Source organism: Euprymna scolopes, chromosome 2 (genome assembly GCF_053919585.1).
Source record: "Euprymna scolopes isolate OS-2025 chromosome 2, ASM5391958v1, whole genome shotgun sequence".
Taxonomy (NCBI): Eukaryota; Metazoa; Mollusca; class Cephalopoda; order Sepiida; family Sepiolidae; genus Euprymna; species Euprymna scolopes.
In genome coordinates, this window is record NC_136483.1 from 99,247,829 (window position 1) to 99,260,627 (window position 12,799).

Consider the following 12,799-nt stretch of genomic DNA (forward strand, 5'->3'; position numbering starts at 1 on the left):
AAGTTTCATACATCAAAATGTTGTGAACGGATATAGAAACCAGCTAATAATAAAGTGTTCAAATCATTGGCCATTATGGTCCTGAACAGCTAACAACGCTCACTGATTGAATCAAAAACGTTCCTAATCAGTTCAATTGGTATGTTGACACATCTTCTTTCAATGGTTGCTTTCAACTCATTCATTGTAGCTCATCTTATGGTGTGGACCCCATCCACCCACCTGCCCCCCCCCCCAAAAGAGAAAAATTCATGGGGAGGGGGCCAAATCTTGTGAGTGTGGACAGTACTCAATACTTCCTCTTCATCCTACCTATCTGTTTTGCAGGTGACTATCAAGATATGCTCTTACGTCATGATGATAGTAAGGAAGTGCTCCATCCCGCTGGAAGTGCCATTCTTTATTCTTAAACATCTCTTGGGAACGTAGCATAGTGTATTCATGTAGCAAGTTGAGATAATTTAAAGAGTTTTATTGGGACACCCTATAGCAATGATTTAAAAAATTTAGAAAAAAGACTTGTGCGCCACCACTGAGAACCAAAACATTAGTTTACAATTTACTTTTTTTCCTTTTGCCGTTAATGCCTGAGCTATGAAGACATGTTTGCTGCAGGCTAAAAATTAAAACATGAACCCATAGCTATTACGTTATGCATGCATATTCATAATGCCGTTGTTCGACCTTTACCTGGCAAATTTCATGTTTTTAATTTTCACACTTTTACACTGATTTTCCCTGGGTAAAACCCAAATATAAAGTGTCGCTTATATGTTAAGTTTCATGCCTGTAGATTAAAAACTGACACAAGTTTCATAGGACAAAATTTTTTAAACAAATATATATATACGCATGCTTAAATATATATATATATATACAAGGCGGTTTGTGTTTACTATAACCTTTTTTATGCCAATATTACGTAAGTATAAATCATGTAAATATCTGTATGAATATAATTACATGTAATAGTTAACTAATGCTGATCATCTCATTAAAAAAAACGAAAAAACTAATAGAGAATTAATTAAAATTAATGTTTAAAAGAACATGCAAATTGGCTAGATCTTTTGCAGATGAATACAATTCCACGACCCATATATGAGTTGTTTTTTCTTTTTAAATAAATAGAAAAAAGGGTTTTTTATATGAATGTCAATACACAAAAAACACGAATTTATAGGAGTGTGTGTACATACATACACATACACATATATTTTTTTTTACATAGGCATCACCACTTATCCAGGCCAAGAGGCCACTCAAGGATAAGGGTTAAAGAGTGTACAGTAGAAATTGGGCAATATGATAATCGTTAGTAATGGAAATTCGGTAAATTTGTTAAGTGGAACGGCTCATCAAGAACTTGTTTACATTAGACTTGAAGACAACCATATTGTAGTCAGCTGGAAAGCAGGAAAACTGAAGACAATTCCACAGGCGTGCAGTTCTAAGAAAGAAGCTTTGTTCATGGAATCTACGTTTAGGTTTAGACACAAAGAGTGGGGGGAATTATTGATAGTGTTTTCAACTAGACGAGTGTTTCTTGTGAAAGTTTGGCAAGGGGGGACCATAGACTGAAGCTCAGTCGAACACTTTCCATGAAAATAACAATACAGCAGAGACAAACTTGCAACATCTCTTCTGTAAGATAGAGGTTGCAGGGAAGAGAAAAGGACATCTCCTACGAGGCTACGAAGTCTGTTTTGAACTCTATCAAGGCAGGACAAGTCTTTTTTTTAGCAGCTCCTGCCCAGATGTGGCAACAGTATTCCACCCTTGCATGTACCTGGCTCTTATATAGATAGAGAATTGTATCAGTAGTGAGACATCTACTGGATCGATAGAAAGATCCCACCATTTTTCCAGCAGCCTTAGCAACAGATTTGATGTGCATGTTCCATTTAAGATCAGGAGTAAAGGTCAAGCCCAGAAGCTTGTCAAAACTTGAGGCCTCTGTAGAGAATAGGAACGACCATTAAGACGGGACACACAAAAGAGTGACACCGTCGTCTGAGTAGTAGTATATGTAGAGCACGCACGCACGCACCGGCAGAAGAACTACGACTACGACGATAGTCGACTCGGAAACTTTACATGGCGCTACGAACAGGATTTATTTTTCAACATAATTTCTTTTGCACGATTTTTGGAGTATAATGGCGTCAGGACAACACGAGGACGGCCAATACATGCAGTTGATTCAACAACTAATAAATCTGCAAAGAGAAAACAATCAGCTTCGCGGAGGGAGTGCCTCGAGTCGGTCTAACACCAAGAAACCAGACCGGCCACGTATCGAACATGGATTCACCGACGCGGACTGGGCGCTTTTCATCGACTCGTGGGCCCGATACAAACAAATGTGCGGCCTTACCGACCCCGTGGAAATCCGCAATGAACTAAGGACAGCCTGCTCAAACTTTTATTTGACTTAGTTGGGCCTGGAATCCTCAATTCTGTCACAGAGGAACAACTCTTAAGGCATATACAGTTCATTGCGGTGAAAGGTCTACACCCGGAGGTGCATAGACATAAATTTCATAACACCAGACAACAGACGGGGGAGGGACCCACACAGTTCTTGGCAAAGCTTCGGTCCCAGGCACAGTTTTGCAATTTCACGGTTCTGTGCCCCAACCAGAACTGCCGGCAAGCCGTAAACTATTCGGAGGACATGGTAGCTGGCCAACTCGTAGCCGGTCTGGCAAATGCGGAATACCAGTGTAAATTGTTGGCCGAAGCAAATATTCTAACCACTGTGGAGCAGAAGCTTCACAGGCTGGTTAGTTTAGAAACTACAGAGACGTCTGCTCCTCAGTTGCAACGAGGCTCAGAGGGACACTCAACTTTTGGCCTACTAACAACCAAAAAAAAACCAGCTCGGAAGGAGCAGCCGCTCAAAAACCCTCAGAATAGTCCTTGTGAAGGGTGTGGGAGGACCTCACACCCCAGTGGGTTAAAAGGGCGGAAGAACTGCCCGGCGAGGGGGCTGAAATGTTTTAATTGTGGCGTCACAGGCCACTTACAAAGAGTGTGCCGGAAACAGGAGAGGTCGACGGCGGAGTCAACAAACGATACCACACGTCAATCAAATATTTTCGGCAGCAGAATGGAGGGGGCACCGGCATGTTACAATCAAAAAGGTAGAATAGCAGCAGTGCCACACCTTGAATAGAGCAGTGGTGGGTTCAGGAGAAGTCCCCCTGAGCCACCACCCTCATTAATGGTCGATGTGTCTCTGATACCAGAGTCCCAGGCTAAATTCGGGTGCGCTTTGGATAAGGGAGTAAGCCGTCGAAAACACCGCATCCAGGCCATCGCAGATACCGGTGCCCAGACGTGTTCGAGTGGCCCAGAAATATTGAAAATATTAGGGTGCACCAGAAGGATCCTGATACCTACCACCCACAGGATACGGGGAATCACAGACGAACCCCTAGATATCAAGGGGGTGGTCCTGACTCAGATTAAGCTCGGTCAGAAGGAAACGCGACAAGTGGTCTATGTTTCAGAAAACACGTCAGGATTCTACTTGTCAGAATCGGCCCTCAAAGACCTAGGAGTAATCAATCGCGACTTCCCGCATCGAGTATCAAAGGCCGATTTGTCGGCTTCAGAAAGTGGGACAGCACCGTGTGGATGTCCGAAAAGAGAATCCGTCCCGGACAAGCCAGCGAGGATCCCGTTTACCCCCACTGAAGATAATAGGGAACGGTTAGAGAAGTGGTTACGTGAACACTTTAAGTCCAGCGCATTCAACACCTGCCCCCATCAACCGTTACAAGTCATGTTAGGGAGGCCGCTGGATATAACTTTTACCCCGGGGGCGAAACCATCGGCCGTACACACACCCATTCCAGTCCCTCATCACTGGAAGAAAAGGGTAAAGGATGATTTGGATCGAGATGTTGCGTTGGGTATTATCGAACCGGTACCAGCAGGCACACCTACAATTTGGTGTTCGAGGATGGTAGTCGCTCCAAAGAAAGATGAGTTCCCAAGGTCACGCCACAAACTACCACCAGAAATCCGACAATTCTGGCCGATGGCAGACCAACTATATTGTCTGGAAGGGGTACCCATAAAAGGGGACAAAATTTTGATACCAAAACGGCTTAGAGCCGAGGTGTTACAGGCATTACACTCCGCCCATCAAGGGGCGAATGGTATGTTGGCTAACGCCAGACAACGGTTATTTTGGCCTGGTTTAGACGCCAGCATCCGACAAACAAGGGCGCAATGTCGGAATTGCAATTCGATCGCCCCATCCCAGCCTAGGGAACCACTAATGCCACCCATAAACCCGGAATTCCCATTTCAAAAGACAGTCACTGACTTACTAGATATGCACGGGAAAAGTTACATGGTATACGCGGACCGATATACCGGTTGGATTGAGGTCGCACCACTACCATCAGGAAGGGCTGCAGCGGTGTGTAACGCCCTGAGGGTTTGGTTTTGCACGTATGGTGCGCCGGAGGAAATATCATCCGATGAAGGGCCACCATTCGATTCACTGGAATACAAATCGTTCCTAGAAGACTGGGGCGTAAAAAGGCGCATATCATCTGCACATTACCCCCAGAGTAATGGCCGAGCTGAACTGGCCGTAAAAACGGCCAAAAGAATGCTGATGGACTGTGTTGATGACTACGGGCACCTACATCATGATCGGGCAGCACGGGCGATGATGACTCATAGGAATACGCCCAGTCAGGACCTTGGATTGTCGCCGGCGGAAATGCTATATGGTCGAACAGTAAGGGACCATCTCCACGCACTTCGCAAAAAATACTGCATCCACAAGCGTTGGACGGAGACCAGAGATTTGAGAGAGAGGGCGATGACGAAAAGGCACGTACTTAACAAAGAACAGTACGACATACACAGCCGCCCCCTCCAACAGCTCCGAGTCGGCGAGTCTGTGCAGGTGCAGAATCAGGAGGGACCAAATCCACGACGATGGGCGAAAACCGGGAGAGTCGTCGAGACAATGGGTAACAGGCAGTACAGGATACGGTTGGATGGTAGCGGCAGGATCACATTACGCAATCGCCGTTTCCTCAGGAAAATCAAACCGGTCATGGATACGCCGGAGTATCCACCCACTCAACAACCCCATCAACCACTTCCCCAAACACCAAGAAGGGAGGACAGCAAACCACCGTGCAACATGCATGAGATGATGGAGGTGGAAGAAGCTGATTGTGACACATCAGAAACAGATATGGAGGTGGACCAAGATCCGATCAACCACAAGCCAATGCAGACGAGTCCGGTCCCACGACACAACATGAGGGTAACACGAGCACCAAGGCCACTTTCCCCTCAAATGCAAGGACCAACTCACTACTACACGGAATTCTCCAGTCACATGACCACAAAACGACGGTAGTGTGGTCACATGGTGGGGGGAGGGCATGTAGAGAATAGGAACGACCATTAAGACGGGACACACAAAAGAGTGACACCGTCGTCTGAGTAGTAGTATATGTAGAGCATGCACGCACGCACCGGCAGAAGAACTACGACTACGACGATAGTCGACTCGGAAACTTTACAGCCTCCTCAAGACAAGAGCCATTCATTTCAATTGATGCCAGATGTGGATCAGAACGTTGATGATGTAAAGAGAGAAGCTTGGTTTTAGTTGCATTAAAAGTAACCAGCCACTCCTTTCCCCATTGTACCACATGCTCAAGATCAGAGGAGAGAGAATCGGAGAGAACTTGGTCGTTTACTGTCTTAGATGTGCTACCATAAATGGTAGTGTCATCAGCATAAATGTCTACAAATGATGTAAGGATGTGATTTGGAAGATCACTGTTGACCTGAAAACGTTCAGATCCGGATGGATCCATCGTCGGGGATAATACATACCAAACTAATTTAAGATATTTATGGGGGTTTTTTCTCGGTTAATCGCTTGTTATTAAATATTAATTGTCTATATCACTTTTATAGTTCTGTAGGAATGTCATGACTGTTATTGAAATTTATTTAATAATTGGTTTCTATTATGGCAGCTACATCAGCCAGTTCTTGAACCTGAAGCAAAAAAATTAATAAGAAAATCAGAAAAGATTCAAACCAAAATATGTAGAATAGGAATTGTTTGTTATTTAACGAAATATATCTATAAACACCCACACACATGCATACATATACATATTAGGTTGTGAAGAAAGTTCTTGCAGAATTTTTAATTTTGATTTAAAAAAAAAAAAAAAAAAAAAAAAGACAAAAATTGATATAAAAACAAAGATAGACAGCAAGGTAAAAAAAAAAAATAAATAAAAAAAATAAAGTAAACGCTCTCTCATTTTCACTTAAATGCAAAATGGTGTCCTGCTGTTACATATTTTTTATTCATAATGGGGTATGGTCCCTTACAGTTGGGAGATTCTATTTATGAACGATGCTGCTAGGAACTGACGAATCAAATTAATTCACATTCTGCCACCAACCAATCAGAAACTAGAATTGCTCCATAAAAATTAAACCTTTTTCTTAGCAACCTTGCATATGCTTTCTTCGTGTCAACATGGAAAGAATCTTTGCTCTTTGGCTACAAAAATGATAAAGTCAAGAACCTGTACAAAGCAACTGTCTACTGAGAACCAGGCATCTCCAGGACTTTTCTAGAACAACTAACCATCGGAAACTGTTCTGAAATTAAACATGCTTCCAACTCAAGACATATGTATGTGTGTGTCTGTTTTTGGATAAACTTGAATTTCTAATAGACTCACGAAAAGTACAGATGCATGTAAATTATAAGCATTAGTCTAAGTTTTAACTTTTCTTTTCTTACAAAATGTATTTGTGATAAGATATTGAAGATGTCCATTTTTGTACATAAAACTTTTTTATACATAAAAATGAACGTCTTCAACCTCGTACAATGCTTGTTTTAACTTGAACGTTTTGTGCATGTCAGTTCTGCATGTTTTGCTTTCTGAATTGTGTTGAATCAATTCAAATAAGAACTGAACCACAACAGAAGCAAGATTTGACAATTTTATCCTGTAGATATGAACCCCTGAATAATGTTGAATCTGTTGGGGGAAGGGTGGGGGGGGGTGAACATGACTTAAAAATTTGTATCAAGTCTATTGTATATGTTAAAAATTTGAAATAAGGTCTGATATTTCAGATTATTCAGACAATTATCATTTTGTTTCTGAATTTTTGAGATAACGATTGATAATTTCAATTGTTTTGATTACTGTTCTCATCTTGAGCATTATTTTCGCGTTTTTTTTTTTTCCATTCATCAAACTGGAGGGGGCCTTTCTGTTGAATTTGGGTATCTGCACAGAATTTTCAATTCTGTTGTGACATTCCTCTGGGGGTTGAAGTTTCAATCCTCAGTTCAGACTATACTCAAAATACAATTGAGAATTACTTATGACTTTTACCCAGTCATGGCTGATGAAACAAGAGCATGGATTGAATAAAGGGTTCTATTAGAAATTCTGTGCAGATTCTCGAGTTCAGCAGAAAGGTTCTTGAGTTTGACTAGATACACCTGAGGAAGGCCAGAGGTTACATCGGCTGAAACATTATGAAAATAACACCTAAGATGAAAATAATAGTCAGAATAATCCAAATATGTTTTATCTTCGTGGTCATATTCATAATGTCCAATGTCATCTCCAACTCCATAACATGACATAAATTCACACTTCTATTCAGTCATGGCTGATGGAATAAGAACAATCTATCCCCACGGGTTAAATTAAAGGTTCATTTAAAAAATCTGTACAGGTTAAAGATTCCCAAGTTAGACAAGATGCTCCTGAAAATTAGAAATGGCATTGATGGAAACGTTTTGAATCTAACAACCAAGATGAGCATAGTGGTCCAAATAGTGTGTTATGAATTAGAAAATATAACATTGAGCGCTCAAAAATAACTGTTAATAAATACCATTTCATTTTTTTCTTTTTTTTGTACTTTTGCAGAATAGGGATGACATTATCATTTGCGTATTCTGAGCAGATTCACTAAATCACTGAAAGGTGGCAAACAAAAGTTATGTGGGTTTCTTTGTTCGCGCAGACGCTGGCCCAATTTTTTAATGAAAAAAATTTTTTATTGTTACAAAAAAAATATGATGAAAAATTTATGGAAAATTTTAAGAAAATTAAGAGGAAAAAAAAAAATTGTATGGTAAGTTTCAATCTTAATTAATGTAGGTTATGGTTAGGTGTTTTTGCCAAGGTTAGGGTGTTTTGTTTGCAGATCAGTTTTCATTTTTGACAAAATTCAATGTATAATTCCAGAGATTGCAGCATCCGTCTCAAATCATGGTGACGACTTTAGCCAGCTTTTACAAATTTGTTGAAATTGTGACACCTTTAATCAGTTTTTGAAAACTTTATTTTTATTGCATTTGATAATTTTTGGCTGCTGCAGTTTTCATTGGTTAAGTGCTTCAACACCTTTCGGTGGTTTACATAATCTGCCTGAAATATGCCAGCAATATTGCAGCGCCTATTCGTTTTTTTAGTGTTTTCTGTTTTCTAAACATTATTTTTTTATTCTCATAATGGACATTTTCAAAGAATTACAGCACCTAATATTCCCAAATGGTCACTCATCTAAGTATGACCAGATCCAATGTTGCTTAACTGGGGTAATCTTACTGAAACTTGTAACAAGGTGATTTTAACAGTAAACACATCAGACTGCAAAACAAAGCGTTTTCTAATGTTGTTTTTGTTTCTTTATTTTTCAGCTTTCCACTAACTTCAGTCATCTTCTAAATGAATTACAAATAACATTAGTATATCATCTAACACAGAAAATAAAAATGGATGGATATCTTTCTTTTTAACATTGAATGGAAAAGAAAATCTACATACAAAATTACTCATGTCCATCAGTTGGAGGTTCTTTTTTTCATTACGTTTTTATTTTTCAGTATTTTTATTCTTTTGTTTTAATTTTCAGAGTCTGACTCCCGTATCCTCCCCTGAACATGAAGCTAACGCATCCAACAACTTTCACGGCAATGAAAATGAAAAAGAGGTATTCATGCATGGTATTAACTCTGCACTGTCGTCTCCTCATCGTCACCATCGTAACTGCTTGTGCTTTCTTTCTTTCTGCAGGTTTTGTCTATTTTTTTATCGACTTAACTACAGTGTTGTGTTTGTTTATTGGTCTTTATGCACCACCTTGTACCATTATGTTTCTTGATTTGAGCAATTGTCGAAACTGTCATTTGTCTTTATCCATTCGTTCAAACACATTATACGACTTTTATCCCACCTTTTTTTAAGCTCACACTAAGTGGTTTACAATAGTTTCACCACTATTACTATATTTGTAGAGTAATATCCTTTTTCTCTACCCTTAATTGATTCTGTAGCTAGCAAATTGCTCCAGATAAAGCAAGAAGCCACTTGATGTAAAGAGGAAAAAATATAGTACTTGTTGTGTCATGGAACAATAGTGAAAATAAGAACAACCAAGTCGCAATATTTTCTGGAGCAGGCATATTCTTTATTGCACTCGATCTATCTGGATCCAGCCTTCTTTCATGTTTATCAATGATTTGCCACAAGTATTTTATTTTCTCCATGAAAAATGTACATTTTTCCTGTTTTACTTTAAATCCATAAACCTGGATCCTTTTGAATACTTGGTTTCCATGAGCTTTGTGTTATTGTTTGCTAGCGCTTTTCATTAACACATCGTCCAGGTACCCTACTGCGAAATTCAACCCATTCAACATAATGTCCATAATTTGCTGAAAAATCGCAGAGGCAACTTTGACCCCAAAAGGAAGTCTGTTAAATATGTACAATCCCTTATGGGTATTAATACATAGCAGCTTTGAACACTCCTCATCGACTGGAACTTGTAAGTACGCATCACTGAGGTTGATTTTAGAAAAATATTTCCTTCCACTCAGTTTCGCAAATATCTCTTCAGGACTCTGAAGAGGATAATGGTGATCTTGTAATGCCCTGTTTAAGCCTGTCGCGAAGTCGGCGCAAACCCGAATCTCCTTACTCTTCTTTTTGATGTAAACCGTTGGTGCAGCCCACTCACTGTGATCAATTTTTCTGATGACACCCATGTTTTCAAGTCTTTCTAATTCATCGTCTATCTGTTCTATAGCAGCGTATGGAACATTACTTTCTGAACACTGGCTGTTCATTTACCTTTACATCAAATTTTGCTACCGCTTTTGTACACCTTTCCAAACCGCCTGAAAATACGTCTGGGAAAATTCTCTTTTAATTCCCTAAGTTTTTCTGCCTCCACATTCGAATCCTCAACCTTTTGGCAAAATGAGCTTAAAGGCAGATGGCATAGTCTAAACTTCTCTAACAGATCAGTTCCAAAGAGGTTGTTTGATTTTCGCATGACAAAAATTCTTGCTTTTTCGGACCTGTTCTGGAAAAAATATTCGTCAATAATTCTCCTTCAAAGGGAATTTTTTTCGCTTCTCGCCGTTTTATGTGATCCAATCATAGTGGGTCTCCCAAACCTCTTCCATGTCTGTACATTAATAATGGAAATGTCAGACCCACTATCAAGCTGTAGCCTTACTTTCTTTTTAAACATTTTGACCTGTACATATTTCCAGATATTTTGTTCCTCATGTTCAATTTTCGTAAGTTTAATGGATGTCTTTCTACCAGATTTTTTTTCTACAATGCGATGCTTTATGCCCTTTCTGGTGGCAGTTGTCGCATTGTTTGAATTTGCAGGGACACTCATTGTACCAATGTTTATTTCCACACCTCCAACATGGTCCTGGTGGATCTTTTCCCTGTTTCTTTCTCTGGTTATTTTTTGAAGTCGAATTTTTCTTTTGATGGATCTTTTTAATATGCGACATTCTGCTTTCCTCTATATCACAACTGTCTTGTTTCAACGCAATAAACCGTTCAGTCTTCCACTAAGTTTTGTAGTTTTAAATTAAGTTTGTTTTCGAGTTTATTTAAAACACGATGCCTGATTTCAGCGTCTTTATTTAAGACCAGCCTTTGCACAAATATTAAACATTTAAAATTATCTGATGATAATTCCTCCAGTTTAAAATCATCGCAATGCTTGTTCACTATACTTGCATAAGTAGCGTAGTTGTCTTCCTCTCTTCTAGTAACATTCATACATTTATATCGTCTATGGAAAAAGAGACGTTTTTGCAGAAAAGTTCTGTAAGTAGCTTAACTGTTTCTTGGAAGTTCAGCTCATTGGTCTTTTTTAGTAGAATGAAATTCATGAACTTTGTATACTCGGCTGTTCCCAATTTCCTTAGCAAAAGCCTAACTTTTTTTGTGTCTGACCAGGTACTACAATCTAATATAAAAATATCCTCATAGTGTCTATAGTACAGGACGAAAGTGACATTGTCTTCTGGATTATAATTGAAATTTTCAATAGTGGCCCACACAGCTGTTTGAGAAGATGCGTTATGATTATTGTCCGCTTTAGTTAACTGTGTTGCCTCCAGAATTTTTCTTTGTTCCTCCTGTGTTTTCATCAATATTTCCTCAGTGTTTCTGTTGTCGAAGCATTTTTTCTTCAAATGCTTGTTTAAATCTCTCTTCTTTTTCTACTTGTTGTTGAATTTGCTGCTTTTAAAATGCGAGATTTTGCTCTGCCTGAAATTGGAACAATTCCAACAGTGAATTTTGCATCCATCGTACGAATTCAGTTTACAATTTATGCTTGTATTAAAGAAATATTCCTTAGTAAAAAAAAAAAATCAACCAAGTTTTCTTTCCCAATTCTTTTGTTTGAAGAACAACAGTTTAGCAGTCCTTTTGTAACTTAATTTGTTGAACGCTATATTTCTAGTCTTACTAGAAACAATCCAACAAAATAACATTTAACATTTTTTTTATTTGCATGCGTTTTTACATAGTAAAAATAAAATCCATCACTTTAAATATCCAACGAATTCGTATGGGAAACTTTTAGTTTGTTTTTTTTACCCTCTTTGCCTTTTGCAAAAAATGACTCGATTCTTTGTGTTTGCTAAGCACAAGTGACGTACACAAACAATTGTTTTTCACAGTCCATCTCTTTCTCTTGACAGTCAAGTGTGTTCTTTTTTTTTTCAAATCCCAGATGTTATCGAAATAACGATAAGCTTACACGGTATTTGCTTGTTGGTTTTGGACATTTAACTTTGCAGAAGAAAATTCTTATCGTAGGAAAAATGGCTTCTGAGGAAGAAAAAAATTAACCCTTTTTTCCTTTCTAAAACACTTGGTAAGTGTATTCAATTATTAAATAATTGACAACATTTGCGTTTTTCGCTGTAGATTTTAGTAGCAAGTTTTTTCCCGTCACCAAATTACTATTGTAGTAATTAATTCACTGTTAACCCTTGCGTATCCAAATATCTGTGGAAATGATGCTGTTTTGCCGTAAAGATTTTACAAATCTTTATTTCAATCACTTTTGGTGATTCTCCGCAGTGATGGTCGTTTTGATTTCTTGTAGCCAATCTGTTGTGTCATGGAACAACAGTGAAAATAAGAACAATCAAGTCGAGGTTCGGTTAAGGAACAAGTGTATTAACAATAATGTACAAAGATAGGAGAGCATGTATATCTGCTGGGCACTCAGCTAGCAGTTGAAGTGCAGTCGCATCTCTCTCACCGGTGTTGGAATTACTAGCGCTATTTATAGTGCTAATCGGTGTAAATTCCTCTGTTCAAGGAGGGCCGGTATAACTAGCTGATAAGTGTTAGATGCATAGCTTCCGATCCAGAAAACAGCATTTTTCTCCCAGTTGTTAGAAACATCACTTATAGAGCAT

At 39.0% G+C, this 12,799-nt stretch overlaps 1 protein-coding gene across 2 annotated transcripts in view; it reads left to right on the forward strand.

Annotated features, from left to right (window-relative positions):
* Window positions 1-12,799, forward strand: part of LOC145293325 (uncharacterized) — a 164,222-nt gene that overhangs the window by 27,919 nt on the left and 123,504 nt on the right. The window contains exon 2 of one of the 2 annotated variants that reach the window (XM_080139968.1): window positions 8,962-9,039. The exons of the other annotated variant lie outside the window; for it this stretch is intronic. Coding sequence (XP_079996094.1) covers window positions 8,962-9,039 — 78 coding nt within the window. The remainder of the gene's footprint in view (window positions 1-8,961; window positions 9,040-12,799) is intronic. 2 annotated transcript variants of the gene reach the window in all.